At 46.1% G+C, this 17073-nt stretch overlaps 1 protein-coding gene across 6 annotated transcripts in view; it reads left to right on the plus strand.

Moving 5' to 3' along the window:
* Positions 1 to 15270, plus strand: part of PHACTR1 (phosphatase and actin regulator 1) — a 299050-nt gene extending 283780 nt beyond the window's left edge. For all 6 annotated transcript variants that reach the window (XM_066579374.1, XM_066579372.1, XM_066579373.1 and 3 more), the window contains 6 exons: positions 1828 to 1984; positions 4892 to 4947; positions 5796 to 5857; positions 6766 to 6906; positions 9466 to 9542; positions 14143 to 15270. In XM_066579374.1, coding sequence (XP_066435471.1) covers positions 1828 to 1984; positions 4892 to 4947; positions 5796 to 5857; positions 6766 to 6906; positions 9466 to 9542; positions 14143 to 14158 — 509 coding nt within the window. In that variant the 3' untranslated portion in view covers positions 14159 to 15270. The remainder of the gene's footprint in view (positions 1 to 1827; positions 1985 to 4891; positions 4948 to 5795; positions 5858 to 6765; positions 6907 to 9465; positions 9543 to 14142) is intronic.
* The last annotated feature ends 1803 nt before the right edge of the window (positions 15271 to 17073 follow it).

A 17073-nucleotide genomic window follows, 5' to 3' on the forward strand; every position in this document is an offset into this window, starting at 1 on the left:
GGCTGCGCCGGGGGGGGGCTGTCGCTGCGCCGGGGGGGGGCTGTCGCTGCGCCGGGGGGGGCTGTCGCTGCGCCGGGGGGGGCTGTCGCTGCGCCGGGGGGGCTGTCGCTGCGCCGGGGGGGCTGTCGCTGTGATGGGGGGGCTGTCGCTGTGATGGGGGGGCTGCCGCTGTGATGGGGGGGCTGTCGCTAGGCCGGGGGGGGCTGCCGCTGCGCCGGGGGGGCTGTCGCTAGGCCGGGGGGGGCTGCCGCTGTGATGGGGGGGCTGTCGCTAGGCCGGGGGGGGCTGCGCCGGGGGGGCTGTCGCTAGGCCGGGGGGGGCTGCCGCTGCGCCGGGCTGCGCCGGGGGGGCTGTCGCTAGGCCGGGGGGGGGCTGCCGCTAGGCCGGGGGAACTAGCGCTGGGCTCCGGAACCTAGCGCTGGGCTCCGGGGCCTTCACCTGGGCTGAGGGTCTAGCGCTGGGGAGCCGGGGGCTAGCGCCGGTTACCTGCTGTCTGGTCGGCGGCTGCGATGCGTCCGGTTGCCATGGAGACACAGCTGGCGGCGTCTCGGGAGCGCGCACGTCGGGCTGCAGCGAGCGACGGGGAAAGAGCCGGCGGCCATCTTGAGAAAACTTTTATAAGTTGCTGAAACGCTGGAACGGTAAGTACGAACCAGCTAGAAATGTCATTTACAGGGGGGCTTTGTAATGTATGTTTAATGGGGGGGACTGGGCAAAAAAAAAAATTAACTGCTTCCTCGAGACATCTCCTTTAATTTTTTATTTCCTCTTCTGTGATGCATGTAATGGCCAAGATGAACTAAAATCCGCATGGCTGTGTCACCGTAACCATCATTTACCAGACGATCATTCATGCAACGGTTGTTCAACTGTCACCCTACTTCTATTGAATGTGATCGCAGTGATTACACCTCACACCCCTTTTAAGATTTCCACAGTATTGAACAGGTGATGCAAGTATTGTCAGGGCCTAAAGGCCCATTTACACGCAAAGATAATCATTCAAAAGTTTTGAGCGATTGTGTTGCATAAACTGCTTTTGGACACTAATGTCAATTAACAGCTTATCACATTCATTTGCATGTAAATGACTCTCCAGGACCTGTATGCAGAGAACATCAGGTGGTCTGTTCTCTGCATACAGCTCCTTTGTTCTGCCATGGGGCTGCAAGCTGAATACAATGTAATCAGCAGATCCTGTGGAGAATACAGCACCATGGACAGTAAACCAGAAGCAATAAGTCTGTGTTACCTTCTCTCCAGCTGAACGATGGATTTTATGCTCATCTAAAAATCATCGTTCAGCCGAAGAGTAAAGGTGGGAGCATTTCCACACAACGATTATCGCTCAAACGATGGCTTTTAAGCGATAATCGTTGCATGTGAATGGCTCTTTAGGCATTGACATAAGTGTTTTCTTTTGGGGCTGTGAGGACTGGAGTTTGGGAAACACTGGTTAAGGGTGGCTTTACATGGGACGACTGCCGTTCCAATGATTCTCGCTGCTGTGCTTTCATACGGGATTGATAGTGGGTCAGTGAATGGAAGTGGAGCGTGCTGGTGATCTTTGCCGGTCACCTACCTCCATTCACTATGAACAGGCAGTCTTCCAAAGATGAACGACTGCCTGTTTATACTGAGGGAGAAGCCGTTCACTAGTGAATGGGAACAAAGTGACTAGGACAAATTGGTGATTTCTCGCTCAGCACCCTGGCGAGTTCCATGTTAATAAGCGATGACTATCGCTGAAAATCCCTCGTTTTCTTGTGTAAGGCCACCCTTAGTCTGAAGCTCATTAGTAAGCTCCTTACTGTCTGATTTCTCTAGGTTCTCTGGCATTAAAGGTTCTCAGGAAGGATTCTTTGGCAATCAAGTTAAGCAACAGACCCTCCAAGAGAGAGTTAGAAGAGAAGAACATTCTGCCCATGCAGACAGATGAAGAGAGGCTGGAACTGAGGCAGCAGATTGGGACTAAACTTACTAGGTGGGTTCATCTCTATAGCTTGAATCTCATTATTAAGTCACATGCAAATGGGTTCTTCTATGATGTACTTTTAGCTGACGTGGCGACACTCCTGCCCTCTCACCTCCCTCACCTCTCTAGGAGATCACATCACTACTGAGTTATCTCCATATGTTGGACAAAGTTCAACTCGGAGATGTATGACATATTTTAATCCCATCGATGCATTACACAAGATCTGGATTTCATCATAATGAGTTTTGCAAGTTTTGTAGTAAATGCCATATAAATGACATCCCGCAGATTTACCATAAAGTGATTTTCCAGGGGAAATACTAATGTTGACCTATTCTCAAGGTAGGTCATCGATATAGCTAATCACTCAGGGTCCGCTGCTCGGAACCCCGACTGATCAGCTGCTCACTGACAGCATTGAGCCCTGTTTAGTGTGTGCCACTTGTTTTTGCAGGCATTGCCACTCATTTAAATTAATGGGAGCTGTGCCTGCAATTACAAACATGGGCCACTACACAGGGGTTGGAGCAGCGGTTTCACCAGCGGGTGGTTTGCAATTGGTGTTCAAATTCATTCCAAATGTGTTTTATGGGACTGAGGTCAGAGCCTGGCAAACATTGTCTTAATGGACCTCGCTTTGTGCACAGGGACACAGTCATGATGGAAATGGAAAGGTCTTCCCCAAAGTGCTGCACAAAAATGCAAACAGTTGTTTAAATGTTTTCCTATGCTGTAGCATTAAAGGGGTTTAACGGGACCCTGGCCACTCAGCTGTTCACTGGGCCAGCTACGGAGCAGGAAGCAGATAGCACTGTACATTGTGCATTGGCCCATTGCATTCTGTGCCTGCAGTACCATGCTGCAGCACTGCATTATGTATGGAGCTATGTGCTCCCTGCTCCATACAGAGTGAGAGCTGGCCCGGCTAACAGTGGATTGGCTGGGGTCATGGGAGTCTGACCTCTACCAATCAGCTATTGATGGCCTATCCTGTGGTTAGGTCATCTGTTTTAGAGCTGGAAAACTCCTTTAACATTATGTTTCATTGTAAATAAGGCCCCCTGTCCACGGACGTGATTTTGCTGGCGGTAAATCGCTGGCGAATCACGCTGTCTGAAGCTTTCCATAGCGCTGCTATGGAAAGCGCCGGCACTTTGTCAACGAGCGGAGAATCATTGCGATTCTCCGCTCGCGACCGGCAATTCGCAGCATGCTGTGAATTGCCACGATTCTCTGCGATCAGCCTGTCAGATAGGCTGACAGCGGAGATCTGTCTGCCGACTCCCGCTCCCAGGCGGCGGCTCCCGCAACTGGGATTCGCCATGGGATACTGCAATGTACATGGACAGGGGGCCTAACGGGCCCATCCCATCCTGAAAGCAGCCTCATACCATTAACCCTTCTCCTTCAAATTTACAGTAGCATTATGCGATCCAGTAGGTAGTCCAGCATCCACCAAACCCAAATTTGTCCATCACATTGCCAGATAGTGAAACGTGGTTCATCACTCTGGAGAACACGCTTCCACCGTTATATACAGCACCTTAAGGAAGGTCACAGCATCATGAGGCGGACATCCAAAGATGCCATAAAGCTGCTTTAGGATTAAGGTCCAGTAACAATAAAGCGGAACGTTTCGGTAGAATTAAATGTCTTTTTCAAACTAAACAATACGTTCAACGTGCACATACGGTATATATATATCCTCCGCTGCATCACTGACGACACAGCTGACGATGGAGCGGAGGATGGCTGATTGTATGCCACCCCTGTATCAGAAGTTGGCAGCCACACTGAGTTTGCACGGCCTTCCGCCTCACGACTGAGCTGGACACTTGAACTTTGCCATAATAGCCCTTACAGCTGATCAGGGTAGATCAGAAGTTTCACAGTCTGGCACAAGGTTCATCCTATGACATTGCCACATTGTCAGCGTCACTAAGTCTCTTAGCAAAGCCTAAGCTACTACCAATCACTGTCCATGGAGTTTGCATGGCTGTGTGCCTTATTTTATGCATATGTTTGCAATTGGTATGGCTAGGAAACCTAAACTCGAATTAGGAGGGTTACCCAAACCTTCTCTATAGAGTGTGCCTTCTTTTTCTCCATTCCGCTTAAGAAACCTTAGATTAGGGGACGGCGCTCCAAACAGTGAAAAAGTTCACAAACCAGTAATCGTGATATTTTTAGGTAAATAGGCTTACCCCTGGGCCTATGGTCAAGATAACTTGACCATAGGCTGATGTAGAACAGTCCTTATTAGTACTGTTATGCACTGTTCAGAAATTCTTAAATCATGGTGGAGAGCAAACGCCCCCCCCTAACACGCCTTGGAGCGGGGAGCATTTAGACGCAGCGAGAAGTGAGCGAGCCAGCGATGATTGTTGAAACTGAGCGACAAACGGAAAGTAAACGAATAGCGCACCGTGGCTTTGCGTTTAGACGTAACGACAATTGCGCATTTTAGTTTGTTTGAACGAATTTTGCGCGACAATTGTTACGTGTAAATGGGCCTCAAGAGGGTTTGTTAAAGGGACAGGTAAGAGCAGAGATCATATAATGTGATCAGCGTTCACCATGGATCTATACCCGGATACACTGTATTTCGTGGCGTGTGCTTTCAGAACTATCATTTCGCATAACTAAACACATTAGCGACAAAATTGAGAAAGTCAGGAAGTTAGTGACAAACAGAGGAAATGTTGTAAAGCCTTGTTATCACTAACATCTATGGCTGCAAGTCACAATGAGTCTTGGCCCTGTAATGCCATCTGTATCGGAGGTCTCCTTCAGCCTGGCACCGGCTGCAGCCATGGGTTATATGGTGGTGCCCATTGTAAAACAAGTCTGGTAACTGTAACCCAGCCTACATGAAGAAGACGTCATGGTTAAAATCTCAATCTTCTTTCGCAGACGACTGAGCCAAAGGCCAACAGCTGAAGAGTTGGAACAACGGAATATTCTGAAACGTAAGTCAATAATTGGCTTTTCAATCCTACATAGTAATGTGATGTGTAAATAAGAGCAGAGCGGATACTTAACACTCAATACCCTATAGTTCAGAGACAGTCAGCAAACCCTCTGGGTCTTCTGCAGTCTGGGTATATCAGGAGTGTCCCCTCTTTATATCTGTATGCACTTTATTACTGCAGCACAGCTCCCATTGAATTCGACTAGAGCTGTGTCTGCAGTACCAACCCAGGCCACTGCGCTATGGTCAGTGCTACAGTGTCAGCAGCCCCTGAAATCACCTGATTGATAGAGATCTGAGTAGTGGGTCCCAGGTGATCATGGTTTGATAACGTGACGGTCATCAGTACAAAAAATTAAAAAGTCCCGGATACCCCTTTAATGATATATCACCCCAATGTCTTGATGTAACATTATATAAATGGTCTGCATTTGTTAAAGGGGTTTTCCTAGGACTTAACATAACGTCACAACCACTCTGTCCTTCCTGGTCGCTGCTGACCAGGACATGTGACTGCTGCAGCCAATCACTAGCTGTAGAGGATCAGTGCTGTGGCCAGTGATTGGCTGCTGTAGTCACATGACCTGGTTAGTAGCAACCAGGAAAGACAGAGTGGCTGTGATGCAATTGTAAGTGGTGGGAAATGTCCTTTAACTTGCCCGACCAAAGGGCCTCTAGCCCTGAAAGCTTGCAAATGTAAAGCTATCGCCTCTATAATACGTAGTAGGTTCATCTTGTTTTATGAGAATACTTAACATCACATCCAGTATATGAAATAAACTATATGTAGGTCTTGTTCCATGAAATGATAGTATTGCCAAATTTAATCTTGCTTCTCACTTACAGCTCGTAATGAACAAGAAGAACAAGAGGAGAAACGAGAAATTAAAAGGAGACTTACACGCAAGGTGAGATACAATGAAAGTCTGCGCTGAGATGAGATGTATGGCTGACGGCAGGGGAGCCTATAGAAACAGTGACACAGTCAGCACATGCTCAGATCAGACGACACCAGTGCAATATACAGTAATTGTGGCTGTATATTAGTAAATCAGTCGTTAGAGGAGCCGACACCGACTCATAATTATATTTCTATTACTTACAGAGATGTTTGTATTTTACTACCCTGTTTCCCTGAAAATAAGACATAGCATGATTTTCCAGAATTTTTGAGGATACAAAATGATTTTTCAGGCTTTTTGAGGATGCTTGAAATATAAGCCCTACTCCCAAATTAAGCCCTGCTAACAGTTAATTAAAAAGTCAATTTAAATAGTGTCCAGGCAGCTATACATGTAAAAAAGTTAAACCTTTTTGAACAAAAATTAATATAAGACACTGTCTTATATTCGGGGAAATGGGGTATTTAATTGGACAACCATTTTTATGAAAGGACAACAAACTTGTACATCCTATTGAGCCCCGTTCTCTTAGAGCAGAGCAGCATGCCGAAGGCAAGGCTGCCACTCGTACCGTACAAATGTACAAGAGAGGGTAACTGGTGACGCCTAAATCAAGTTGCTGAATCAAGAGAAGTGTTTTGCTGCTTACCATTTTACACAATTTTTCTTAGCATTTCAAAAGCTGCATAAACCTAGAAAAACATGGAAACCTACAGCATTTATATCAGAATACAGCCATTCAGCACCCAATGGCTGAGATTGATAGACTTTATAATACACTGCTATACCAAAGTATTACAGTGTATTAGAAAAAATGATAAAAGATTTGTTAATCAATCATAATCTGGAAAATTGGCTAATCTTAATAATATTTTGGGTGCTGGATCAGCTTTGTGTTATATTTCTGTCCACAGCTCAGTCAGAGGCCTACTGTAGAGGAGCTCCGGGAGAAGAAAATCCTAATTCGTTTTAGCGATTACGTGGAGGTGGCGGACGCACAGGACTACGACAGGAGGGCAGACAAACCGTGGACTCGATTAACAGCCGCTGATAAAGTTTGTATCTCTCCTGTTTCTTATTCAGAATTGCTAGAGATGATAGAACATATTCTACCATGTACAGAGCCCTGCCAGGTTCATGAAGGCCCTTGGATGACAGAAGCCCGTGCCTTGTGTCTGTAGCACCCACACATAGCCCACCCAAACCACGAAGCCAGTCAGCTGCTCTTTATATCAGTGGACAAGAAGGTGATCTGATCCATTGTCAGTAGAGATGAGCGAGCGTACTCGCTAAGGGCAAATACTCGAGCGAGTATTGCCTTTTGCGAGTGCCTGACCGCTCGTCTCAAAAGATTCGGGTGCCGGCGGGGAGGAACGGAGGGGAGATCTCTCCCCCCCCCCTCCCCCTGCTCACTCCCGCAACTCACCACTGCAATATGGCCAAACAACCCCATGTACGTTTACTTACAAATCAATCTTGAATAATTCCCATACTGGACGCTAATGAGCCTAGAAGAAACATATTTTCTGAAGATGAGTCACGGCCCTCTGGACTGCCACTGAAGCCACACCCCCAAGACAGTGATTGGCTGCAGTAAATGTAATGGCGCTGGTGAACTTCCATACATGTGCTGTCCAGCTCTGTGTGTCAGTGCAAGTGCCGAGATTTCCTCTGTACCCCATCTAGCCTCATACAGCTATGAAGAAGGAAAGAAAAGAGTAAAAGGAAGGACTGATACTACCTGTGTAGTATATTTTTCACTAATTAAGACCCGATAGTAAATCATTTCCATTTTTTTAAATGCTTGGATTTTCAATTTTTTTCCTGTTGTCTGTACATGACTATGGGGACGGCCATCTTGCCTTTGCAGCAGAGACTTGCTTTACAGCAACATTTATAGATATGTCTTACAGCAGAAATCATGGGCCATTCACGAAATGGACAGCAGGTGACCCACTGACTTCTGTGGGACACTGTTGTAATTATGCCCTGTGATGTGTGCTGCAGTCACTGTGCAGGGAGGAGTAAGATGAGATGTGACCATTACTTCTTGTGAATGGGGATTCCTGTCATCTATATATAGGTTCCAGCTCTCATTGTAAGGCTGGATTCACACGGGCGTATATCGGCTCGGGTTTTACGCCGAGCCGATATACGTTGTCCTCGGGTGCAGGGGGGGGGGGGGGGGGGGGAGGATGGAAGAGCCAGGGCCAGGAACTGTGCTCCCGCCCCCTCTCTGCCTCCTCTCCACCCCTCTGCACTATTTGCAATGGGGAGAGGCGGGACAGGGCGGGGCTAATTGCCAGACTTTAGCCCCGCCCCCATCCCGCCTCCTCTCATTGCAAATAGTGCAGAGGGGCGGAGAGGAGGCAGAGAGGGGGGCGGGAGCTCAGTTCCTGCACTTGGCTCTTCCATCCTCCCCCCCCCCCCCCTGCACCCGAGGACAACGTATATCGGCTCGGCGTAAAACCCGAGCCGATATACGTTCGTGTGAATGCACCCTTAGGCTGGATTCACACGGGCGTATATCGGCCGGGTTTTCACGCCCGGCCGATATATGGTGCCCCTCTGACGCATTCGTTTACAATTAGAGATGAGCGAGCATGCTCGTTTAAGCCTGAAGCTTGATCGAGCATTGATATTGTCGAGTAAGGGAGAGGGAGAGATCCGGAAAAAGTGCTCAGGTCTCCCATTGACTTCCATGGGCTTCGTTACTCGATCCCAGCTCTCGAGCATTAACAAAAGCTCGGCTCGTGTAACGAGCATCTGAGCATTTTTGGTGCTCGCTCATCTCTATTTACAATGCATCAGTGCACATGGGCGTATTTCTGCAGCGAAAAAGTGTCTGGCCGTCCAAGATAGCGCATTTCGGTCAGGTGCATAGGCTGCATTGGAGCCTATGATAGCTGCCAGAGAAGGGAGGTGGCAGGGAGTTTAGCATATGACTACTAAACTCCCACCCCCTTCCCTGCTCCTCTCCCCCCCTGCAGGCTATTTGCAATGGGATAGGGTGAGGATAAGCTCCACCGCGCCCCCTCCCATTACTGGCTGGGACAAGGGGCGGAGAGGGGGTGTGCACTTAGCACACTAGCTCCCGCACCGCCTCCTCCCCTTGCCAAGAGACGGCTAGGAAGAGGGAATGAGGGGACGGGGCATGTACACCGAGGCATATATGGGCCAGGGCTCAATGAACAGGCGCATAAGCGTTAGATTTGTGCGCTCATTCACACATTTTTACGTCACCGGCGGGCGAACGTGAAAACGACGACGCCCATGTGAATCCAGCCTAATCCTGCCTAAAATGATAATGAGATGACTGCTGAACAATGATCGCTGTAGAACAGGAAGTGACTATTATTAGGTTTAGTAATCAGGGTGAAAACGGCAGAATTTTAGGTTTGTTTAAAATATACAGGAAATGGTGAATTTAAAGAAGAAAAATCACCAAAGATTGTTTAAAAAAAAATGTTTTTAAACACAAAAACACGGTTTATACATTCGGTCAGTCACCAATGACAGTCCCTTTAATCAATGTAGGTGAAGACTGAAGAACTCCGTCATCCATATACTGTCAGAACAAGCAAATGTAACGTTGTCATATCTTGTCATTACAGGCAGCCATACGAAAAGAGCTAAATGAGTTTAAAAGTACAGAAATGGAGGTTCATGAATTAAGTAGGCATTTAACAAGGTGAGTAGAAACATTCTTCTAATCGCTGGCTTCATTAAACAAATGAGACAACACTTTTCTTTGCCTGCAACTCTAAACCACTCCTTAATTGCCAATTACTCTACTTTGGACTGTGACATGCAGAACCCCGCTGGTGTGAACCAGCCCCCAGAATGGGATCCTTCCTTAGGTCAAATCAACACCCCAACAATCACATTAAAATTGGACAAACCCTGCAGAAAATGTCACTTTATTGTAGATTGTGACTTATTGTAACTCTATTTGGTGCAGAACGCATTAGCGTTAGGGTGCATTTTTAACCCCTTAGTGACATAACTAATTTTAGTCTTCAGAGCCAGTAAATGGTTTTCCCTTCTTGTGCTCCAGCAGTCATACTGTTATTTTTCCATCAGTGTAGCTGTGGGACACCTTTTTATATTGCCGGACGAGTTCTAGTTTTATGGAAACCAATTTTGGGAGCATATAATGTACTGAAAAAAGTCTATACATTTTTTTTTATTTGCTGGGGAAATGGAAAAATCTAATATTTTATTATATACAATGGGTTGTTATGGATGCTGTTGCTATACCAATTATGTGTAAGGGCTTTTTGTTTATTTTCAGTTTTTTTCAATATTTAAATCCTTGGGTAAGGGGAAAAACGTTCTGAATAGAGATGAGCGAGCACGCTCGTTTAAGGCTGATGCTCGAACGAACATCGGTCTTTTCGAGTAACGGATTACTCGTCCAAGCACCATGCGGGAGAGCAGCGGGGAGAGAGAGATCTCTCTCAACCCCCACCAACCACCACCACCACCATCGCATGGTGCTCGGACGAGTAATCAGTTACTCGAAAAGACTGATGCTCGCTCGAGCATCAGCCGTAAACTAGCGTGCTCGCTCATCTCTAGTTTTGAACAATTTTCTGTAAGAACATATAGATGTCACGGTTTGTGGGAGTAATAGTTGTGATTAGATCCAGGGTGTCAAACTCATTTTCACCGAGGGCCACATCAGCCTTACAGCTGCCTTCAAAGGGCCGATTCTAATTGTAAGACAGTGTAGTAAAAGTGAACCCCACAGTGGCCTGATTGGTAATAAGATCCCTCATCATGGCCAGTGGCGCACACTCTTATACATATATATATTATACACACACAGATGCACATTATTATTTTTTATATAATTATAATATATATATATATATATATATATATACATACACACACACACACACATATACACACACACATACATATAATATATATATATACACACACACACACACACACGCACATGCACAGACGCACACTATTACACACATATAGCACAGATGCACACTATTACACACATATAGCAGACGCACACTATTACGCACAGACGCACACTATTATACACTTATGCACACAGACGCACACTATTATACACTGATGCGCACAGATGCACACTATTATACGTTTATACGCATAGACACACACATACATACACACACACACACATATGCACACAAGGACACGTCTGCATTTTTATACACATTATATACTTACCTGCATCCAATGTGATCCCACTGGCAGGTATACCGGCTGCTCTCAGTCCTTCTTGCGCCCCTCCTGCATACTTGGGCCCCTGATGTCTCCCCAGGCCTGCAGCCATGAACAGAGGGAGGGCCGGTGAGAGGAGGTCAGCGCTGACCAGGCTTTGACCCTGCAGCTGCTCCTCCTCAGCGTCGCCCTCCTGGCACCAGAGATCATGTTCTCTACAGTCTTCTTCCCTCCTCCACGGCCGTTATCAGTGTGCTATCGGCACTCCTCTATTACTGTCTGCTCTACTAGACAGAACAAGCCGATAGAAGATAGCCTACTGACAACCACATGGAGGGTGAGGGAACTTGCTACACAGCCGTCGGGCCACAGATGTGCGATACCCTTAGAAGCATTGCTTCCAATGTAGCTGTTCACATGGGTGAATATACGGCACGTAAATATGACAAAAGCACGAAAAATTGAGCATATACGCGGCCGGCACATGTACGCTCAGCCAAAACATAGTTCTGGAATATACACCAGCGGGTTCTATAGGCTCCTATGGGAGCAGGAAAAGAGAAGGAAGGGGGAGGCATTTTTGCAGCGTCCAACACTGCAAAAAGCTTACAGGTGCCTCTACATAAGCACTGGAAGGCATCCCAAGGATTTTGGCAGAGCGAAGGCTTTCCGGGGTGCGGCGTATTTTTTCTCTACAACCAACGCTCACGGTGGTGTGAATGGACAAGAAAAGGCTGGCTGTGATCGCAGAGAAAAGCCCATGCAGGCGCTTATACGGAGCAGGCGTGAAAACATAAAACCGCCGTCGCCGTATATGCGCTCGTGGAAAAGAGCCCTTAGAGAGCAAATATGCTGTCCGATTGATGGGGATGTGATAACATGAACAGAAATGTGTTACCCCTTCCCTGTGACAGGAAAATATACAGCAGAGTCACAGATCGTCTCTGCTGCCGCTGGGCTACACTTCCTCTCTCCTCTGCACACATGCAAAAATGACAGTTTTAAATTCAGTGTTCCCGACTCCAGCTCAAACGTCTGTCGCTCCGGTAAAGACAAGAACCATAGCTTTAAAAGGACACCAACGCATATTGGTAGCCCAGATAGAACGAGAGCTCCAGCCATTTAAGTAGAACAGGTTCTGTCCATCCTAAACTGCAATGTCCTTTTCCTGCAGAATGAACTGGGGGGCTGAAAGTATAATCAAAGTGATGTCATTTGTAATGTAACTGCTTGGATAGTGCTGGCCATTTACAAGGTAGTCCACTAATTATAGATGGGGGTCCCGTTACCATCAGGCTGATTACGTTTACAGAACACAATACCCTGCGGTCAGTACATACCATGTGGCCACGCTATAGCCATCGGACTGATGGAGAACTCTCTGGTGACCGAGAATATTCTTTAGAATATATAACAGGGGGTATATTCTTCTTTATAGTTGCTGCTGCAGAACATCATATGTAAAAGTACAGCTATGGTGTAGATTCACAATACACGAGGCTTTCTCCCAAACACAAGCCTAGCCTACAGCGGACCTGATGTATCCTAAAAGAGTGGCCTTTTGCCATAAAAGTTAGTCGATTTGCTTCAGTATACCTTTTTATTTGCTGTATTGAAAAGCAGAGTCAACAATGCCTTTCAGTACTAGGAAACCCAAAAGGAACACAAAAAATAATAAGTATACCACATGATAAACGGTTTTGTTTTTTGTTAACACTGGGAGTTACTAGTTGATATAGAACACTGGGTGCCATACAGAAGATTCTACTGGCAAATACCCCAAACTTCATTTTGTGAAAAGAAGATCAGAACAGAACCGAGCAAGGAAGGGGGAAGGGGACATAAAAACCATCGTTAGCTCGTTCCCTTATAGTTTCGTTGAAATACCGATCCTTCAGTCGTTCTCAATCACCGATACAGTGAATATGAGCGAGCCAACAATGTATCTGCCTCTATTAACCCCTTGAGTGGCATGCCCGGAAATTTTCCGGGACGAGCTCCACTGCTCATAGCGATATAGCCCGGAAGATTTCCGGGCTATGTATCACTATGGGAACTGCAGAGCACAATGCCACAAGCTGTGACATTGTGCTCTGCCTGCACAGTCCCACAGAGAACAAAGCAGGACTCTGAAAAACAGAGGCAGGAAGATATTGCCGATCTGCCGGCAAGCTACTGCTTCTAAAGTCCTGCTTTGTTTACAGGTTGCCATAGAGACCATCGGCTTGTCAGAAGCAAGTCGACGGCCTCTGTGGCAGGGAGAGCTGGTGCTTGGCTGTTAGAGGATAGCCAGGCACCAGCTCTTACAGCAGAGATTAGAGAAAACCTCAGATCTCTGCTGTGTTAACCCTTTACATGCTGCAGTCTGTGTGACTGCAGCATGTAAAAGGCTGTCACCATCAGGCCCCCGAAATGTGATGAATGTGAAGAAAAAAATGTTTTAAATGTACAAAAATAGCAAAACATAAAAAAACTGTATTAACTCGGTATCGCCGGAATCGTGCGACTCAGAGAATAAGGTTATCACACTATTTATTCTGCACACTAAACGCCGAAAAAATGAAATCCAAAAAACAAATGGCAGAATTTCCTCCCCCCCCCCCCACCCCAATCTCCCTACAAATTTACAAAAGTTATGCAATACATTATGTAAACCCAAAAATGAGGCCATCAAAAAGTACAACTTGTCCTGCAAAAAACAAGCCCTTATAATAGCTGTGTCAGTGGAAAAATGAAAAAGATATGGCTCTGGGAACACGGCTGCAAAATTAGTTGAAATTAAATGATTAGACCATTTAAAAAAACCTACCCTGTTGGGTACGATAGGGTGGTAAGAAACCCGCCACTCAAGGGGTTAACAGGCTGCCTGAGCGAACTCTGACATCGTTGGCTCGTTCAGACTACAAATCGTTTGGTGTAAACGCACCGTAAGTAGGGCTGGCCCTCTGTGGAATGCTCAGGCTGTAACATTACACTGGAATTATGTACAGACTTAACAATGTAACATTTCTATTGCTGTGTATTATAAAATAACAGTCGTGATGGATCCTGATCCTGAATTCCTCTTCTCTCTCTTGCAGGTTTCACAGACCCTAGCATTAAAGTTCTACTTGAACACTTTACCGTTTTCAAAAAGGGAACCACAAGTGCTGGGATATTTTCTTTTGTCTTATACTTAAATGTAATTCTTTGGAACTGCCTTGTTTTTTTCAAAAGGAAGAAAATGGCATTTGCATAATCTTCATCGAGGATTTCCATCTTCATTAGACCTTAAAACCGTGAAGCGTTGTGCAATGCAAAAAAACGTCAGCGATGTCTGGATGTGTCCTGTTTGTACATACTCAGCAGAAGTGGTTCTTCCTCAAGTCTTCGGGCGGCGGCATCTTACGTCTCGGCGTTAGCGGTGGCTCATACGACAGCTCTGGGACAAGGAGACCTGGAGAACGCAGAGGCCAGTCCAGCTTCACGCATTTCAGCCAAATCGATGTGGGCTTTATAAGCAACAAAAGAGAGACTTGCACTACTTTTCCTTTGTGAAGCATTCCCAGTGAACTGTGTCGCATCTTCCAGACTGGAGAGCGGTTGTTGATTTCTGCGCCTGTCGTGAATGCGAGTGCTCATTCGGAAATATCTACATATAGACACAAGAAGGCTGGAATAACCAGCATCATGTAGCTTTGCAATTGGTTCTTGGCACCAAAACCATCATTTTATGAACACATTTAAGAGAGTAATCAGGGTCCGTAAATACAAGCTTACAGGAACATCACCCCCATTTCAAGGAAGACATGTTTAATTCATTTGGATCTCAAGTTATGTGGCCCTCTCGGTCCTCATTCTGCATCTCTTGCCATGTGCAGTTGCATCACGCATCTCATGATCTGTCCCATCCGTGTGCAGCTCTTCAGTTCAACGGGCCACTTCTTTCATTTCCCCTTTTTCTACCGTCCTGTATCGGCAGGTGACGAGTTCTACTTCCATACTCCATGCCAGAACTTATTTTCCTAAAGGCAGATATTGATTGTGTTTGTCTTTGGGAATGTGTTGTCATTATATTGTGCCTGTTCTGTATAGAGTAGGAACGGTTGGTCAAGACAGACTCAGCCCTTGCGAAAGGCCTCCATTGACTGAGCCTGTCCATATGAACATGGAGTTTTCTTGTAAATGAAAAAATGAAGAAATAAAACAAGAATATTTTTCAAAATCTACTTCTAGTTCACGTTAATGCTTCTGGAAAACGGAAACGGAAAAAGCCGATTATGAAGCGGGTCCATGTAGTTTCATTGGTGGTGAGAAAAGTGAGCGAGAGAACGTTGGGAGGAGTCATTGGGTTTGTAAGGAAATTTCTGGAGGTTGCTTTTTCTTACCAGGAGGAGCCTAAGGGACCTTGCACACGGGATGGAATTAGGCCGCAAGGACGTTTCAATGGTATCCCTATGGGGCTTTAATTCCGCACCTCTTAAAATCCGAACGTCTTTACTTCAAAACTGCAAGAATAAATTCCGCAGCGGAAGGGTTTTCTTTCTTTCTGCAATTAAAGGTTGCAAGAAAAAAAAAAACGAGATCCGTTCCGTAGAATAAATTCTGCGGTTCAAAACGCAACAAAATCCATACCTGCGCTGCGGCCGCTTCTGTCCCGTGTGAAAGCTCCCTAAATAAACTGTCTGCCTTTCATCAGGTCATCCTGAACTACATTTGCAAACATGTCTGGTGGGCCTGAAAGCTGCTGTGTGAGTCCGCTTACATGCAATATGTACAGGCTTTGCAAAGGATTTAACTTGTTGTAGTCATGCATTTAGCAACGGTCTACAACTTATAACACTACAAGTACCAGCATGCCATGATATTCTACATTTTCATGACATGATAAGACTTGTATAAGCACAGGTTGCAGCCCACTGTTGTAGGAGGCATGTACATTCTTGCATACATCTTGAGTTTACACACATAGTGTGCTAAGAAACGCTTCTACATTATCCAGGGAAACACCAAGCAGACATGGCAAAAATTTAAAGGGGGACTCGGAAAATTCCATTATACCCAGTGCAGAGCCTGAAGAAGCGATGGCATAACACCGCAATGCAAAAACTAGCAGGACCAATACTTGTGCTTATAAAAGCTTGCCTGACTCCACGTTCTGGTCCTTCAACCCTTGGCTCAGTACTGCCGCCTTTGGTGGTCACATGACTGCTCAATTTTGGCACAAGAACAAAGCGGCTAGGTGTACCTAGCCCCAGCATGGTCTCAACCAGAACAGTAATTAATACGGTCGCAGGGCGGTGTGCTCCTGGATCTAGGGCAATGGGTTATCTAAATAAAAAAGCAACCATTCTACCTAAAGCAAAAGAGAATTCTGAAGCTGGGAAATCACATTGCTGGTTTCTGCCATTAGATGTATATAAAGCATAAGTGAATTGGCAGCATTTTGAGTCACTATAATCCACTAATTCTATGGAAATTTTTCAAGCAGGAGGAGGTCAACCTTTCATGTCAGCGCATGGCGCTGCCACATGGTCTCTCGTAGTACTACCGAAATATTAATAAAAATTGTACGATATTATACTCAAGAAGTTAATATCTGCATTGCCGAGGACCCAGGATAAAACCCCACATGAAGTAGTGCTGTGCCATGTCGTCCTGGATAATTCTGGGAACGTGCCCAAAGCCAGACAGACCCCATTGTAGTCAATGAGGTGCGTTCTGGTCTGAGACTTCCAGTTTGCCTGTTTCTCAGCTCCTATGATGGAGCCAAACTATGGAAAAAGTAACAGTGATCTGACCACAGCCGTACCCATATATCCCACTAACGGAGGGCCAGGATGTTGGACAGGATCCTTCTTACTGCTGGGCGAGGCTAGCTTCACACAGGTTGTTATAGGGGTTTTAAAGCCAAAAGTGGATCCAGCAGGAAGTAGAAGTCCTTGCTTTATATTTCCCATGTCTCCGGAATCCACTTCTAACTTTGCCACAAAAACCTGCACGTGTAAAACCAGCCTGAAGGAGCTGAATTT

The sequence above is a fragment of the Eleutherodactylus coqui genome, chromosome 9 (genome assembly GCF_035609145.1).
Source record: "Eleutherodactylus coqui strain aEleCoq1 chromosome 9, aEleCoq1.hap1, whole genome shotgun sequence".
Classification (NCBI taxonomy): Eukaryota; Metazoa; Chordata; class Amphibia; order Anura; family Eleutherodactylidae; genus Eleutherodactylus; species Eleutherodactylus coqui.